At 36.6% G+C, this 17,419-nt stretch overlaps 2 protein-coding genes across 3 annotated transcripts in view; both read left to right on the forward strand.

Moving 5' to 3' along the window:
- Positions 1-6,544, forward strand: part of oxsr1b (oxidative stress responsive kinase 1b) — a 37,339-nt gene extending 30,795 nt beyond the window's left edge. Inside the window, exons 12-18 of the mRNA XM_062441198.1 lie at positions 1,984-2,019; positions 2,248-2,445; positions 2,769-2,824; positions 2,953-3,005; positions 3,332-3,400; positions 3,516-3,580; positions 3,898-6,544. Of these exons, the coding sequence (XP_062297182.1) occupies positions 1,984-2,019; positions 2,248-2,445; positions 2,769-2,824; positions 2,953-3,005; positions 3,332-3,400; positions 3,516-3,580; positions 3,898-3,972 (552 nt within the window). The 3' untranslated portion in view covers positions 3,973-6,544. The remainder of the gene's footprint in view (positions 1-1,983; positions 2,020-2,247; positions 2,446-2,768; positions 2,825-2,952; positions 3,006-3,331; positions 3,401-3,515; positions 3,581-3,897) is intronic.
- A 2,599-nt stretch (positions 6,545-9,143) lies between these two features.
- Positions 9,144-14,546, forward strand: slc22a13b (solute carrier family 22 member 13b). Of its 2 annotated transcripts, XM_062441199.1 has the most exons (10): positions 9,144-9,601; positions 10,156-10,259; positions 10,794-10,948; positions 11,923-12,094; positions 12,207-12,327; positions 12,422-12,516; positions 12,608-12,822; positions 13,016-13,124; positions 13,223-13,417; positions 13,502-14,546. In XM_062441199.1, exons 1-10 carry the CDS (start codon positions 9,227-9,229, stop codon positions 13,575-13,577), a joined length of 1,617 nt encoding a protein of 538 aa, XP_062297183.1. In that variant the 5' UTR covers positions 9,144-9,226; the 3' UTR covers positions 13,578-14,546. The 2 variants fall into 2 exon arrangements, with proteins under 2 accessions (XP_062297183.1, XP_062297184.1); XM_062441200.1 differs by lacking the exon at positions 13,502-14,546 and having other exon boundaries at positions 13,016-13,129; positions 13,223-13,362.
- The last annotated feature ends 2,873 nt before the right edge of the window (positions 14,547-17,419 follow it).

Consider the following 17,419-nt stretch of genomic DNA (forward strand, 5'->3'; position numbering starts at 1 on the left):
ACTAGATCTGTAGTATTGAAGAGATTTTAGGGTAGTTTTTGCCAGTCAAAATTTATATAATTCAGATATTTCCATTAGATACATTTTCTGCAACATATTCATTATCTAAAATTTAAACAATTTAGATACTTCCCAATTTCCGGTCGCTGTTAAAATGCTCATAATCTACAATGAATATAGGGGACATTGGCATTATTTATTCAAAGGAGTGAGAGTTACCTTTCCTGGAAGCCATCTGTATTTCCATTTCTCTTTCTACATCACTTTTTAATTATACTGACCAAATCACATTTAATCAATACAAGGCAAATTACTTATCAACCCTGTAAATGATCTTCAATGAGAGCACTAATGACCATCAACAAATTCAAATTTGATTTTAGCTGCTTTTATGCTGCTTTGTTATTGCAACATGTTGGCAAACTGAACTTTAAATGCTCACACTGACTCTATGGGTGAAATGATTGTCAGTAGATTAAACGGTGCATGATTTTATACTAAAGATCAATAGCTGTAACTGTGGTAGTGTCTGTCTGTGCTGTAAGGACTAATACAGTCTCATCAGTAACAGCCCCAACAGTCACTTTGTCTGAATCAGATAGCAGACTTCCGAGTTGATATGATTTCTGACAACAGTCCAGACGCCACATCACTGTCTTCTCAGTCACATCAGTTTCGCTTCATTTGGGCCCTGCAAGGTTTCTGTCTGACTCTACGTTGCTGGGAGTCGGTTTGGACTTTTCTGCTTGTTTCTTTTTTTTTCTTTCACAGCCAAGCAGTTTTTAACCATATAACAGTGTGACTTTCATCTGTCATATGCTGCTTCTGAGCTTTTCAGAGCTAAGACTAAAATGAGAAATCAAACAAAGTATGTATGGTACACTTTATTTTACAGGTTCTTTAATTTTAAACTAATGTTCTGGAAATATTCAGAGTAATTTACAGGTATTGAATGTTAATTTTGAGGACATTATACACAAAAGGTGGTGCAATTTATTACAAATGGTAAGAAAAAACTGAAAAAAGTTAATTTAGTTGTTAGCTGATGACTCATTATATTTGGGTTCATATGTAGTTGTTAATTTGCAAAAAACACATTTCTCTTATACTATGAAATTACACAACCCTATAAAAGAGATAGCTAAGAATAAACAGTTACACAGCAGCTACTTATAGGAAATTATTGGGGGAAAAATGTAATGTGCAAATATATGGTTTGATTAACAAAAATTAAACACTGAAAATAATTTAAATGTATATATGTTGAGTGGGCACAACTAAACCAACTTGACACTTTTTCTGTTTTGTACCAAATTGCACCACCCTCTCTGTAAAATATTCTAAAAGTGAACCTTTAAATATTTGTAATTTACTCAGAAAATTGCTAGGAAATTAGTCAAATTTAAGGAAGTGTAAAATAAAGTTTTACTAAATGTATATTTTCACTCGTTTACAACCAACTCAGTTACCAGAATAGATATGGTTAAAGAGTTCTATGTGTAATTGTATATCCTGAAACATACAGTATGGTGACATAGTACATTTTCTGGTTGGGGTTTTGGGCTAATCAAGTGAATAAAACACCCACAAAATTACAGCATTTATTTAATTGATTCAAAAATGTTCTAAATTCACTATTGCCATAAAACAGTTAATGCAACATGTTTACAGTATTGCTTGAAATACAATCACATAGATCTTAAAGGGAGAGATACTTCAGTAGACACAGTGCAGAAAGATCGTTACCATTATCTCATAAAATATCATCATATCGCCCAACTACACCAGGGCAGTCAAAAATCTACAGTAATTTGTCTAATGAGAAAAGTAAACGAGTGAGCCTTTTTCATCTGTTTCCCCTCTCTCGCTTTCTGTGTGTTCTTTGCATCCATATGTGCCGGGTATGTTTTTTTTTCTTCTGCTTTGCACAAGGCACTTAAAAGGAAATCCCCTGAGGGTTATCTTGTTTTTATCTGTTTACAGTCACCAAGAGTGAAGGAGGGATCACAGAATTCAGAGGTGAGTTTAACAGTGGTTTCTTCCTCTTCACTTAATCGAAAATAGCTCATCAGCAAAACTAGTGAGGTACCTTATGGCTTTAGCCTACAAAGTGTAATTGGAGTTAATGTAGATCAGTGGACCTTGAAATAAGATTTTGTCAAACTACAAACTCTGACCTTTATTGAGCTGTGTTTGTACACACTGATATGAAAGGATGCGCGGAGTTTGATGAAAATTCTCCTTCAGGTTTTCCAGAGTTCTGAGCCTTTAAGTAGTCAACTCCAGCCTCCTGTCGCAGGTCAGGCAGAACTACCTCAAGCTGCGGGCCAGGCTCCACTGCAGCCCACACCACAAAACACTCAATCCACTTTCCAGGCTGCATCTCCCACACCAGGCGTACCTGCTGCTGCTGCTGCTGCTGCTGCCACTGCTTCTCTCACACAGGTCAGTCACACTTAGCTTTGTCCCACATCTGTTGACCACTGATATTTTTACCTCCCTCTACTCCTTTAGATATGCTAATTATTCATTTACTTTTGTAAAGATTTTTTTTTGGCACTACGCCTTTATTTGAGAGTCTGTGTAGTGAGGCGGGTAACAGGGGAAGAGAGTGAGGGGTGTCACATGCAACAAGGGTCCCGAACAGTGGGAATCATGGATGTTGTGGTTATGTGGTATGCACCATCAGGCTACCAGGGCGCCCTGCTGATTCTTTTTAAAGCTTTCAGTCTAATCAAAATAAATGTCTTTTATCTGTGTTTCCACAGGCTCCAGCTGCCTCAGGCGATGTTAAGGCTCCCATTAGTTTGGTATTAAGGTTAAGGTATGTTTTCCCAACACCACATAAAAAGGTTTTTTTTTCAGTCTATGTTCCACTATTTATGTCTGTTGTGTTACAAACATTTCAATTTTATGCCTCTGATCTAGTTTCTCTTTCCTTTATCTCTTCAGAAATTCAAAGAAGGAGCTAAATGACATCCGCTTTGAATTCATGCCAGGGAGAGGTAAGTGAAATGTCTTTTTTAAAAGTGCTTCATTTGTCAAAATCCAACCTGTGTATGCAGGTGTCACCAGCCTGAGCTTGTTTAGGATGTCACATTTTGGGTTTAAAAAACTTCCCTCGGTGCTTCAACCTGAATGGAAAAAGCAGTCGTGAAAAAACCCCAGGACCAAAATTTGGATAAATATCTGTTCTAAGAACGATGTGTGTTAATAATGTTGTGTGCTGAATGGTGTCTTCATTAATAGTAACCCTGTTAATATTTGCCATTTAGAAAATAAACAGTTTTGGTCCACCTGTGACAATCTGTCTCTTATGCTGTCTTTTCAGACACAGCAGATGGTGTGTCCCAGGAGCTGGTGTCAGCAGGCCTAGTGGACGGGAGGGACTTAGTAATAGGTCAGTGATAAAATCACTTGAAAAGCCCCTTCATTTTTCTTTCTTTCTGAACATATACAGCACACACACACAGTTTTGTGTTTTCATCAGACTGAAACATTGCTTTTCTTTTCAGTTGCTGCAAATTTGCAGAAAATAGTTGATGAGCCTCAAGCCAATAAAAATGTTACTTTCAAACTGGTGAGTGCTACGTTTTCATCTATTTATACCCTAGTATTTAAAAAAAGGAGATTCATGCTTTTGTTAAATCACCTTCCCTAATCTTTAGATTAGTAAATTCTTGTTTATACCAGAACCTTTAGCTACAGGGGAAATATTTTGTCTTTATGATCAACTGTCCAACATTCAGAACTATCACATATATTTTTAGAATAAAATTTTAATTTGTCCTTCATGTCCACTCTAGCCATATATACATATATTTTTTCTGTTATGTGTTATCCATACAGTATGTATATTATATATATGTTTTGCTCACTGTATTATTGTCTTTTCAGGCTTCTGGAATTGAGGGATCTGAAATACCAGATGACGTCAAATTGATGGGCTTTGCTCAGCTCAGCATTAGTTAAACTGTTGTTCTACCTGGGACCGTGACTTGCCTAAAAAATGTGAAAATAATAAAAAAAATAGTTTAATGCATTTTTTTTCTTTCTATGGCTGTAAAGAAACCACTACTGCCAAAGAAAACAGTACCGTTTGGTCACCCATAGGATCATACAACGCCGCCTTGCTGAGTTAGGTGGTGGGCTGAAGTATCAGAGCGTACAGTGTAAGGATCACTCAAAAAAAAGTTTACAGTGTATATGTAGAAGGATGCAAGTATCTGCAACAAACAGTTTCCATTTAACATCCTGATCTCCTTCATCCTGTTCTTTTTTTCTCTCTAATATATGATGCATTTGCACAATCTGAACTAACGCCCTTGAATCCTGATAAGTATAACAATGCCTTATAGTCATCAGAACTACTGAATGCACATTTTGGGGAGGTCCCCAGTTACCATATGGAGCATTATGTTGTCTGAAATGTGCAAATGTGGTTTCAGTTGCTAATGTCAAACTTTTTACTTTACTACAAAAGGAGCTTACGGAGTCAACTAGAATCTGAACTTTAGATACACTTTGTGTCCTGAGGTGATGTGATCTCAGGTGGCCAAATATAAATTATTTTTCCAGATTGATGTGAATTCTCCCAACAATAACAAGCTTTAAAGGATAGGGCTATTGATTATCTACATTTTTGCTGGTGTCAACAAATCTCACCTCTTTGCTGAATGTTGCAGCTCAGGCTGATTTGTTCCTGTAAAGTCCAATCAGTAAAAATTTTCAAAAATATACTTTCATTTAAAAAAACACCTAAATAATTTACAACTATAGTTTCAAACAGGTGTGAGATTTGCTGGGAACTAGTTTTAGCTGCAGATTAATACCAGTTTGATGAGAATATTCAACACTGTGACACTAGTGCCAATGTTAATTATAATGAAGGAACAGCCTGTGCAACTGTGAAGCTCACTGATGCCATTTAAAGGTTTTTGGACATCAATAAAGCACTTAAAGTTATATAAAATTCAAATTATTAGCCCATTTACAAAAGTGAAATGATGAAGAAAGAGGAGTGCAAGATAATATTGACTTTCTATTGTCTTATTAAATATGAAATAGTTGTAAAAAGTTTTACAACAGCTGAAACCATGTGTGTTTTAAGAGCAGATGTGTGTGTCTGTTGGTATAAGTTTGTGTCTGTTTGGAATCAGTTTCTCAAATTCTTAAGAAAAAAAAAGACTTAAGTGCATATTTTGTTTATGTGGATGGAAAATAAGTACTTGATTTAACTTCTAGTATGTAAATAATTACATTTGGCTTTTGATTTGTTTTTATACTGGGTGTTTCACTCTTGGCCTTTTTTCTGTCCTATGACACGATTGTGGGTTGTAGCGCTGTGTGAAGGAAGGAAGATGACGACACTGCAAATTTGGCTTTGAATTCCCTCGTTTTGCAGGACATAATGTCACTTTACTGTATGTCATTCACCTTTTACTCATTAAAAAAAAAAGAATTTCCGCTTTTTGCCTTTTGAGAATATGTTTTTTCATGAGGAGCCACAGCTGTCCTGATGCACTGCTTAATGCCACCTTAAATTTCCCTTAAATTAGTAACAGCAAATTTGTCTCCCACACTTAATAGTAACAAGCGGAGGCTGTTTACAGCAGTTATTCTAACCCTCATCTGAAGTCATACATCTGCTTTGTTTTTTTTTAACAGCTAAAATGAGGATTTTAGGTCCTTCAGTGTTGGAAAAGCTCAGCTATGATTGTAGACATTTTGAACGATTTAGAAATGTATCTCAGTTCAGATGGAATAAAAGCTGTCATCAGCACAGATGTCACATCCTCTCAGCCACACTCTGGATGTTTATGTGCATTATTGACATGGCTTGATGATGAATGTGCATCTCGCAGTGGGAGGTTCATTTAACACTCTGCTTTAATGTGTAGATCTGAAGCGCCAGCAGGTTTTACTGTTTAATTTGGTGATGTGATAATGTCATAACCCTCCAGATGCCATATTGAATGAAATGCATTTTTTTTTGCTTGCAGATAAAATGTTAAAGAGGAAATCTTTGTATTTTGACTTTAAACATGTTAAATTTTACGCTAGCCTTAAATTGAAAATGACCAACTGTTTTTGTTTGTTTTTCCTTTTTTCGTTGTCTTTTTTTCTTTCTTTTTTTTGACATGTCAAGGTTTAGATTCAGATTTTCAGTGTCTTTGAAATGTAGTTCTTGTTACATGTGAAGATACTGTAACTGAAATAAAGATATACAGGTGTGTCGACCCTGTGTTCTGCTCAAAGTGGGAGCGGCAAAGTCAGCAACCCTTATTTTACTCTGAAGTTTTTAAACAGCAGTATTCGGTGCCATTTTCCTGGTGGAGTCTGCAGCTGACAGCAGACATGGACAGGATAGGTGTGTATGAGCGCTGAGAGAAATGTACGTGTGTGTGTGTGTGTGTAGATTGAGCCCTACTTCTAACAGAGTTGAAGATCTAATGGCTTTGTTCTCTTTCTCAACTTCTGTCCTGCTTACATGTAGTTAAAACAGAGCTGTAGCAATTGAACAGATGACCGGCAAAAAAACAAAAACACTTTTGTCCAGGCAATAAAATCATCAAGGCTGTAATATATTTGAATTCTCCACCTGTTTTCATTTTTGCTCTTATTTTTGATCGTTTTGGAGTTCAAAGCATGTTTCTCTTGATTATTTTTAATCAATAAAGAATGAGCATATCAGCCTCCTCTGCACTTTTTTCTCCATCTATCTTATTTAAAGGCTGTATTGTGCCGACCCTTTACAATCCTGTCACCTTGAAAATCCTTATCCTATGTGAGCTTTCTGTTTATAAACCATCTAAGGTGCACTCCAGCCATTAAATGTTTTACTAATGTAAAGTTAGGGACCTTACAAGAGAGTTTTAAAAGAATCAGGGCAGCATAACCCAAAATATCCTGACTTGACTAGTCCACATAATGTTTCAAAGTTTAAAAACACAGGATGCAATTAAGTGTCTTTCAAACTCTGTGCCCCTATTTTGCAACCCACGTTTAAAATAAAAAAAAAATAAAAAAAGTGTAATCTCTCAGCCCAAACTGAGGCGACCATGACACTGTTTGCTCTTCTCTTCCAGTTTCGCACAGTCTGACGTTTTTATGACGTATTGTAATCAGTTGTTTCCCCAGAGCGAACTAAACTGATTTTTACAGACTTATTTTACTTATTTTTAGTTGTAGTTGCTTTTATTTGTAAAAATCAGTCCCACTTCAACAAGTGCACTAATTACAGTAAGTTACATCTCCCTCTGAAATGGGGCCCAGCTGTATGTTGATCTTGTTGAGTGTTGTGGAGGATAACAGATTGATCACTAATCACTAAGTACTGTCCATGTGAGACCTCATGACCCCAGGTGGTCTTTGGCCTCCATGGCCAGCAGTTATTGTATTTCATGTAAGCCTGTTATTTATCAACTCTCAAAAGTGTTTTCTGATGGTTTATAGAGGCCCTGAAGTGCACATTTTTAAACTGAAAAAAAATCACCACATTTTAGTCACTCTTAGCTAAGATAACATAAAGGTAAAGCAAGGTGGGTTTGTTTTTCTTCATTTTTACATTGAAAATAGTTCTTCTCATGCACCACATTTAACTATTTAGTTTTCAAATACAGAGAAGATGGGACAGACACTAATTGTGAAACTAATTGCATGAAATAAAAAAGTGACTAATTTCAGTAGTATAGCTGTAAGTACAGACAGCCAACATTATGTGTATATTGCTGCACATTTTTTTCATATTTAGTGTTCTCCTTTTTTGCTGTTAAGGAAAATACTGCGTTTTGCACTTCAGGGACACTGTAGATGTAGGATAATTACTTGATTACTTAACTTCAGTAACCCTTAAAGTAAGAGACTGAGAACAGAAGTCGTCGAACAGCCAAACTGGGACTTTATTGAAGATGTATCAAACATAGCAGACACCAACAACGAACATCCAAGAAATAGTGAAGAACAGCCCCGACCTACGCCCCATTCATACTCTTTATACTACTGTTTGGCGTGTCGGCGTCATTTGCTATTGTGTGTGTGTCAGGTCAACCTGATCCAGTGTGTTCCAGCCACATTTTACTATGATGCAGTGGTGTGCACAAGGGGGGGGCAAATTGTTGAAAAACGTGCGCTAAAGTGCCCTCTTGGGAGGCAAAACGCATGCTAAAGTGTCTTCTTGGGAGCCAAAACGCGCGCTAAGGTGCCCTCCTGGTTGGCAAAACACTCAACTACCCTCTTGGGTGGCAAAAATGCATGCTAAAATGTCCTATTGGGAGCCAAAACGTGTGCTAAAGTGCCCTCCTAGTTGGCAAAACACACTAAACTGCCATCTTGGGTGGCAACAACGCATGCTAAAGTGCCCTCCTGGTTGGCAAAATACAACTGCCCTCTTGGGTGGCAAAACGCGCGCTAAAGTGCCCTCTTCAGTGGCGAGAACGCGCTGTACGTGCCCTTTTTTTCTTTTCGCCCCCACCCTTTAAAAAGTCTGTGCACGCCACTGCTATGATGCACACATATCTGCCTCTACATAGATAAAACATTCCTGGCTCCATTTTTTGTGACATCAAACATCACAAAAATTGACATTAAAGAACACTTCTAATTAGTTTCTGCCAAGACTTTATGATGTATGGGTAAAGTCCAGAATCTTATAAAAGAAATAGAGAAAGAAGTTGATAAGAAAAACCTTTAAATGCACACAAGAAAGCAGAAAGTACTATGTTGTGTCTGATAACTCCAGATAGCATACCAATAGACTGTTATTATATTCACAAAATCAAAAACACTCAGTTTAATTATTATATGAGTCTCAGACTTTACACAGGAAGCCATCTGATCATGTAACATGTGATCCCACAAAGTGCTGCTCTGTGCCTCCTAAACCAATTTGTACCTCCTCCAAACTCCTGTGCTCATGCATTTTTTGCTGAGCATACAGATAATGTTAAATCTGAAATTTTAGGTCTCAGAGTGGACATTAGGCCACTAGCCACAGATCCTGGCAGCTGCATAACAGCTGGACTTCAGCCTAAGTAACTTTAACATGTTGCATTTTAAATCGTAGGTTGTCTGTTTGTTAACAACTTGGAAGGTCATAAAAGCACAGTGATTGTCAGTGTAAACATTAACTTGTGGGACGGGAGTTGAGTTGACTGTTGGTCGACGTTGCTTAAAACGGAATATTTGTCTGTCCTGTATTACATGCTGAGAACATTCAGATACCAACATGAGCAACTTTGGCCAGATCCTGAAGGAGATTGGGGAGTTTGGTTTTTTTCAGAAACGCTTGGTGGCTGCATTATGCATCAGCAGCTTATTTACTGCCTTTGATGTAATTGGCCAGGTGTTTACAGGCATGAACTTCCCACATTACTGTAACACTGACTGGATCTTGGACCGTGGGCCCAACCTGACATATGAGCAACAAAGAAATCTCACAATCCCGGTGAACAAGGATGGAAAGTTTGAAAGCTGTAAAATGTTCACACCTGTGGATCGGGATTTGGAGACCATTGAAGCATATGGGATCAACACTACAACAGGATGCCTTAATGGTTCATATTTTGAGGTGACCAAAGGTGCTTCTAGCATTGTGACAGAGGTAAGAGATACTTGACATACTAATTTATATAGCCACACACTTAACCGTTTAACCAAACCAGTAAAATATAGTGCTGAGAAAAAATGACAATATTTTAGTACTGACTCATTTAATAAAAAAAATAATAATAGGTTTTTAAAATTGTTGATAGAGTTTATATTATTTTGTATTTTATTGTGATATGGACCCAACATGAGCTGAGTCCTTCATAAGGATTTGAATTGAATTGAAAATTCTGTTTCATTGAATGGATAGATCATATTTGTGTGGCAGCTTTTCTCTGTTTGGTGGCAGTTATTCACTTTGACTTTTTGTTTCTTCTGAGCTACTGTACTGTTCTGACAATACACAGTAATGGATTATACACTAGTTGTAGTACAGGCTGCAGGCAAAAAGTATGTCAATTCCATTTAATTGTAATGATGAGATAATGAAAAATATTAAACTGAGTTACATCCTCTCATAAGCAGACTGTTGATGTGCTTTCTAGCAGCCACAAACAGATTCACAAATCACTGAGTTTGGTGTCTTTGTGTCTTTCTCGCTACAACTAGTTCGACCTGGTGTGTGACAAGAGCAGTTTCATTGAGGCATCTCAGTCCATCTACATGGCCGGTCTCCTGGTTGGAGCCTTCGTGCTGGGACAGATGGCTGACAGGTACGAACCCACAACACGTTTACTCCTGCTGTAAACTTGGTATCTTATATTCTTTGAGAATTTTTGTGGTCTTTAAATGAAGCGTCATTAGAAATTGATTTAAATGTAGTTGAATAATGGCAAGTAGATACAGTCTGGATCAAGACGGAGAGCCAGCCCTGGTTCTGCAAACTTGAAAATAAGAAATTGTTTTGGATTTCATTCATTTTTCCTGAATTAATCTAAAAGCGATGCACATACTGTAACTTCCCCACCAGCATTTCTTATTGATACCACATGCAAACAAAGATCCTCTGCTAATTGCAATACACAAGAAAGCAAGAGTATTGGATTTTTCATTTTGTTTAATTTACAAAATATACAGATGTTTTTAAAAGAAAGATCAATTTGGGCCAAAATTCATTTTGCAGTGCGTCTGTTAAACATATGGTATCAAACTTGTGCTGAACTTTTATTATGTAAAATCCATATATATCTGATACTCATAATCTCAAGTACCAAAATAACACCTTTTCTCTTCTCTTCTCTTTGTAGGTTTGGTCGTCGCTTTGTCGTCCTGCTTTCACTCCTTCTCCTGCTGTTGTTTGGTGTGGGTGCTGGTTTCTCACCCAACATCTATGTTTATATTGTTGTCAAATTTTTAGGTGGCATCTCAATTTCAGGCATTATTGCTAATGCGTTTGTGATTGGTAGGTACAATGTTCACAACTACAGCTCAATGCCACCACACTATTATGGTCTGTTGTATGTGCAGGTGTCATCACTACTGTCTGCCTAATTGTCCTTTTTTTGAAGCAACCTCTGTGGGGCATCAAACTCAGGCATTTTTAAACTCTAATCATAGTGGCTTTAAAGGTGCAGTGTGTATAATTTTACTGGCATGTAGTGGAATACACTTGGCCGAAATGGAATCTAATATTCACAAGTATGTTTTAATGAGTGTATGATCACCTGAAAATAAGAATAATTGTATTTTCGTGGGCTTTAGATGAGCCCTTCATATCTACATAGGGAGTGGGTCCTCTTTCACAGAGGCCACCATGTAGCACCGTCATATTTCACAAACCAAACCAAACACTGACTCTAGAGAAGGTCTTTCAAGTTTTCACGAGTTTCGTGGCCCCTGTAGGTAAGCTGTGGAAGAGGAGGGGGAGGGGAAGGCCACTCAATTGGTTGCATTCTGCAACCACACCACTAGATGCCACTAAATCTTACACACTGGTCCTTTAAACCACAAAACACAAACTTTATTAATGGGCAAGAGTGGTCTTGCACCAGTGAGCAAATAGAAGTGTTTGCCCTAATTGTGACCTAATGCGTAATGCATTACAATATCATAAACTTGATTATTTCTCAACATCCACATATTTTTTTACAGTTTGGGAATAGGCATCAGTGTCATGAATTGAAAACAATACAATAACCTTCAAACCAAAACAAGAAGCATCAAGCATTTACCATTTACCATATGTGTTGACATTAGCAGCTGAAAAATGTTACAAACTACATGTCAACTGACCCTCATTTTAATTTTATTGTTAACATGGCATTTTGTCATCTTGCTGCAGCCCTACAGCAACAAAAGTGTCTTCACAAGGAAAACTGTTACAAAACACATCATAAAATAGTAGAAATGATTTTTGTTTATCTTGTTACTTTTTAGGTGGAGAATGGAGTGATTCCTCCAAGTTTGCTCTCTGCACCATTATCTGCCACTCTTTTTACCCTGTTGGACTGATGATATTGTCTGGCGTTGCCTATTTTATCCGCAACTGGAGGGTCCTGCAGTGGGTGCTCTTTAGTCCCCTTGTCCTCGTTTTGGGAATATTTTACTGGTCAGCAGCCTTTTGGGCCTCTTTAGATGCTCATGTCCAACATTCTACCATTAAAAAATTAAACTACATGCACATGTTTATGTTTATGTTCCTTGATCTGTATTTTGATTAGGATTCTCCCAGAGTCAGCTCGTTGGCTTATTACCCAGGGCAGGAAGAAAGAGGCCATAAAGGAGGTGCGGAGGGCAGCAAAGGTAAATGGGAGGAAGGTACCTGAAGATCTGCTAGACAAGGTGAGCAGCATCACTTTTATCTCTAAAATTAAAAACACCTCCACTAAAATACATACTGTATATACTAACTAAAAAATAAACCTACATTGTTTAGCTGGACGATGAGGGTACATCTAAAAAAAGAAACATGTTGGATCTCTTCAGGATACCATATCTGAGAAAACGTGCTATTGTAATGAGTTATATGTGGTGAGTATTCATTTCAATAACAATCTGCTTCCACATCTACAGCAGTACTTTTGTCGTGATTCTAGGGATATATCTTCCAATCTATTGACAGGTTTTCAACCAGTCTGATGTACTATGGACTGAGCCTGAATGTTGGCAATTTTGGTCTGGATATCTACCTCACACAGTTAATTTTTGGCATGGTAGAAATTCCTGCACGACTGGGCAGTTTGCCTTGTATACAACATTTCGGGAGGAGAAAATGTCTAGCGGGGGTGCTATTGTTTGGAGGTGCTGCTTGTCTTGGCATCCTTGCTGTCCCAAAAGGTAATTTACTCTTTTATAATAGGAATCTGTTTACTTGAGACATAAATAATATCATTAAAAACTCCCAATTTTTATAAAAATGAAGCAGAAATTGTTTCTTTGTTTTGTGATCCTTGCTCCTTTAAAATGTATCCTCTCTAATAGACACATTTTACACAAATAACTTAAATATGTATGTCACTTTTCCCATCAGACCTTCCTGTAGTGGTCACAGTCGTAGCTGTCGTGGGGAAATTTGCTGCCACTGCCTCTTTCTCCATAGTCTACGTTTATACGGCAGAACTGTACCCCACCACTCTAAGGTAAGGTAGGTAATGTTTAAAGCGGTTAAACTTAAAATGATAATAAATGACTGCAGAAAATGAAAGACGGATGAATAGTCCATTGCCCATCCTTGCAGGCAGAATGGTGTAGGTCTCAACTCCATGTGTGCTCGTGTGGCGGGCATCCTCGCTCCGTTAATCAGGCTCCTGGACGTCTACCATCAGACCATCCCCATGCTGATATATGGCATCATCCCCGTTGTTGCTGGAGGTGTCTGTTGGTTTCTGCCAGAGACCCGCAATATGGAACTCCAGGACCATGCTGAACCAACGTAAGCTGATGAACACTTACTTACTTTGCTTACAAGACAAAAAAAGTAAATTCTACATAATGATCTTCTTGTTTTTAATTGCAGGGAACCTGAGAGTGGAACCGCTTACAAGGGATTCGTTAGGAAAGAGGAAAACTCAGGGAATAGTACGAAGTTCTAGTTTATGTTGACCTTAACATATCAGGAAAAACTGTGGTTTGCTCTCAAGTTGTACAGTGGTAACACTTACCTTTAATAGAACATTTTACTTTATTATCGCATTATATTTTAATTTTCATTGTTAAAATCTGTTTCAATGTATATGTATATTTGGTCTACACTCTTTCGTTTCTGTTTCTGATCTAAATTTAGTTGCTGAATGATGTACAGTATTATTATAACTTATTGCTCTCTCATGGATGACTAAGACATGAATGAGTTTCAGTTGCAATGAATCAACTGTTTAATATAATGGAAAACAGAAATAAGCAGACATTTTGACCTGTCGACGCAGGAAGAGCACAGGCCTAAAAATTAAGTCAAAGTTCACCTTTGTTTAACTTTGAATTGCAAATTTGCACGTCTACAAAATCTCTCAAATGTGTTAAAGCTGCACTAATCAATATTTTCAAATGAACAATGGGTCAACTGATTATGTGTAATATAAAAGGTGTCATTCATAATGACAAATGCACAGAGAAAAAATGCCCGACTCTGCACTTCTCCTCAGCTCTATGGAGCATTTTGGTGTCTTTTAACTTTTAACGTTTAAACTTTGTTTTAGTTCACTTTCATTACTTTCTTCAGCTCTTCGGCTCCAAACACCAGACAAGGTCACTAACATAGGTGAACATAGTGGAGTGTAAAGAAAGCTACAGACTCACATATTAACACAACTCCAATTAATGCTTGAATGTGACTCCCTGGAAGAAGATGTTGATACACCTTGTCTGTGTTTTTGATTGTGTGTGAATATTTTATTTTGGAGTGTTCCTTGTATGAGTGCATTCAGTCTCTTTTGTGTTATATTCCTGTATTCTGTTATGTTTCTTTTGAAGTGAACTTTATTTGGAAAAAGTGCTTTAGGCAGTGTCGTCATTGTTCTACAAACTACAGCTGCAGCATCACTTTATAAACTGCAAAAATATGATTCCTCTGCTCGTTATTTTCCTTTTCCAATGATGGATGTGTGACACTACAAGAATTGTTTTGGGTGCAGAGTGCCACATGTTTTTATGGAACTGAGTAGCCTAATTAGATCAGTTTTCATTTAAGAATCTGTTTTCCAAAGACAGTTTTCCAGTGCCATCTATACTGGTCACCATATTACACACCAAACTGCTCTTACAATAGCAGTTTTAAAAGATCTTAGCCATATTGCAATTATTCCTCTCTATACAGAAAATGCAAGTCTTCCATATAAAAATGTAGGCATACGGAAAAACAGTGACACCACTTTTGCAAAATGAAGTGCAGGTGGTCTGTTAACATTACAGCATTTCTTTTCCATTGTATTCATCACCAGTAAAGACTTTCTATATAAATCTCCTTGGTTGACAAATTTATGTCATATCATATGCTGACATCCATATTTTGAAAGTTAATGAGTTTTGATGCAAACACTTGGCAGACCATGCAGGTTTCCTCTCTTAACTACATATCCACTCTGTGCTGTAACTCTTTATATGGTGGTATATACAATACATATATTTTTTATCTTTATGTCTGTATCTTGCTTCTGATTCAGTTTCGAAAGCCTTCTGTCAGAAACCTTCAGACTTTCTGACCGAAACCCTTATCGTCTATAAACTTTGGACTACTTTTCGTAGTAGGGAAGAACGGGGTTGGTTGTCTCATGGGTTGGTTGTCACATTCATCAGATCTCTGTCCCTAGAGGGCGCTGATAAAAAGTTTTGGCACTGAAAGTTTCAGAATTTAGGTGAGATGTTACTTTAGAGATCATTTCTGGAGTAAACCACTTGACATTGAGGTGAGAGGACTTTTAGTGTTTTTCATGTGAAAATGTAAATATCCAGCTCTTCAGTGTTTCTCTTCTGGGCTTTTACACAATGGGTTTATAATAAAACAATCATTGCCTTTAAAAAGTATGAAGAGAGAGCGATAGTTATGTAGGCTTTTTTCTTAGCTATGCTAAAATGTGTGGTTGTTAGCTTTGCTTGTAACAAAAAATCCCAGTTGGGGATGCTTATCACATTCTCTTTGGGGTTGGTTGTCACATGTTGGCATATACATATATAGTGTTATATATCTTGTTCTTTCTACTACCTTTCTACTACCAACCCCACAATGGGGATGGTTTGTCACAAGTGCACAAGGCATATTTGACAGCCCATATATTTTTGAACAGAATCAGATGACCTCTCTATTCCTACCTGACACTTTAAACTTCAATTACGAATTAAAAGAGAATCTATTCAGTATTCGGTTTATGTGAAGTAAAAAGTGTGACTACCAACCCCGTTCTCCCCTAATGAGTATGAAATAGTTTGAATGATTTTAAGGACAAAGTCACTAACTGGATTAAATGTAACTTTTTTATTTCAGAAAATCAGCAAATGCACCCTCTAGACACTGATACTAGAGGGTGCAAATTTAAGCAGAAGCTTAAATTTGTGCTGAAACCCAATTAAGAATTGTATAACTTTTCCGTTTCATTATTTATTATCAGTTGTAAAAGCTGTAATCTACAGTTGTTGTAGTTCTTATTTCAGTTTAGGATGCAGGAATTAAAGTGTCAAAGGAGTCGGTGTTGCACAAACTAATCTGTAATTAATAATAGTTGAAACATGACTGAAAGATTGATATTCTATTTTATTTTTAGAACAAAATAATTAAATGCCATAGATAGAAATGTATTCATTTTTTGTTTTCTCTTTAAATTACAAAATTGGTTTTGTTTATGAAGTCAAACAAATTTGAGTGCTCCTTTTTAAACATACAATATATACATACATACATATATCATTATGGAAGGACAGTTACACACAGCCATGTTTCCTAATGGTCATAAATCAATGAATTAATTAATCAGTGAATGAGTATGTTATTTAGATTTGGTAAATTAGATGTTTACCTTATTAACATTATTGAACATTTTTGCATTTTTCATAATAATCAATCAATCAATCAACAGGATGTTTCTGTAAAAGTACAACTTGATTCTTCTTTTGTTATCCCAGTTCAAATACACTATTTCTTCTATATCAATTTGTGTTGATGAGAAAACAAGATACAATGTATTACTGTAATTTGTTGGAGTAACTAAAAAAAAAGTTTTAAAAAGTAATTTAACAAAACAGTCAGTAACAAGAAGACAGTTTTTTAAAAACAATAATTAAGTTGTTAGTTTTGTGCCAACATACTTCATTAGCAATCAAAAGAATGAATGAACTCTAGAATGAATGAATGAATACACTGTAAAATATGGCCCATTTCATGGTGGCTCAAACACAGCGTCAAGAGTTGTCACAGTCACCATCACATCAGCTGAGAACAGAAAGAGAACAGTTTTAATGGAGGGAAGCCACGATGATAAATTACTGAATCGTGAAATTGACAAAAAAAATATACATAATAGATGTCAATGCTGCCTTTTCTGCTGGTACTCACATTGTCACAGAAGGATTACCTATGCCTCAGATTCACTGTACTCCATGTCAGGAGTGTTCCTTAAAAGCCATCGGTTCTTGTGTTGAGTGTGTCCAAAGCCCTCGTCGTAATTTCCTTTTCTTCTGAACAGTTGTTGGTAGTGAAATATGCAGTAGAATTCCCCATGTAATGGTGTATAATTTTGCATGCTACAAATAGGCACAATGCGTCAGTCTCATTTAAAACATACTACACTTTGCAATTTTAAAAATTAATCATGTACATTTAATTTTGAATTTTGTAAACATAATTAAAAAATGTATTGTTTCTGTTTTTTCCATAATTAAAAGGTCATTCTGAAATGTATCTGGAGTCAATTACTTTTTCAGTAAGCAACTTTATCCAGAAAACGAA

The sequence above is a fragment of the Scomber scombrus genome, chromosome 20, assembly GCF_963691925.1.
Source record: "Scomber scombrus chromosome 20, fScoSco1.1, whole genome shotgun sequence".
NCBI lineage: Eukaryota > Metazoa > Chordata > Actinopteri > Scombriformes > Scombridae > Scomber > Scomber scombrus.

What these genes read in the sequence shown, in the direction of transcription:
- slc22a13b (XM_062441199.1), top strand. Translation starts at nt 9,227, where the DNA reads ATGAGCAACTTTGGCCAGATCCTGAAGGAGATTGGGGAGTTTGGTTTT. An exon ending in CTTCTAGCATTGTGACAGAG is followed by an intron (nt 9,602 to 10,155) that starts GTAAGAGATACT and finishes CGCTACAACTAG; the next exon opens with TTCGACCTGGTGTGTGACAA. An exon ending in CTGTACCCCACCACTCTAAG is followed by an intron (nt 13,125 to 13,222) that starts GTAAGGTAGGTA and finishes CCATCCTTGCAG; the next exon opens with GCAGAATGGTGTAGGTCTCA.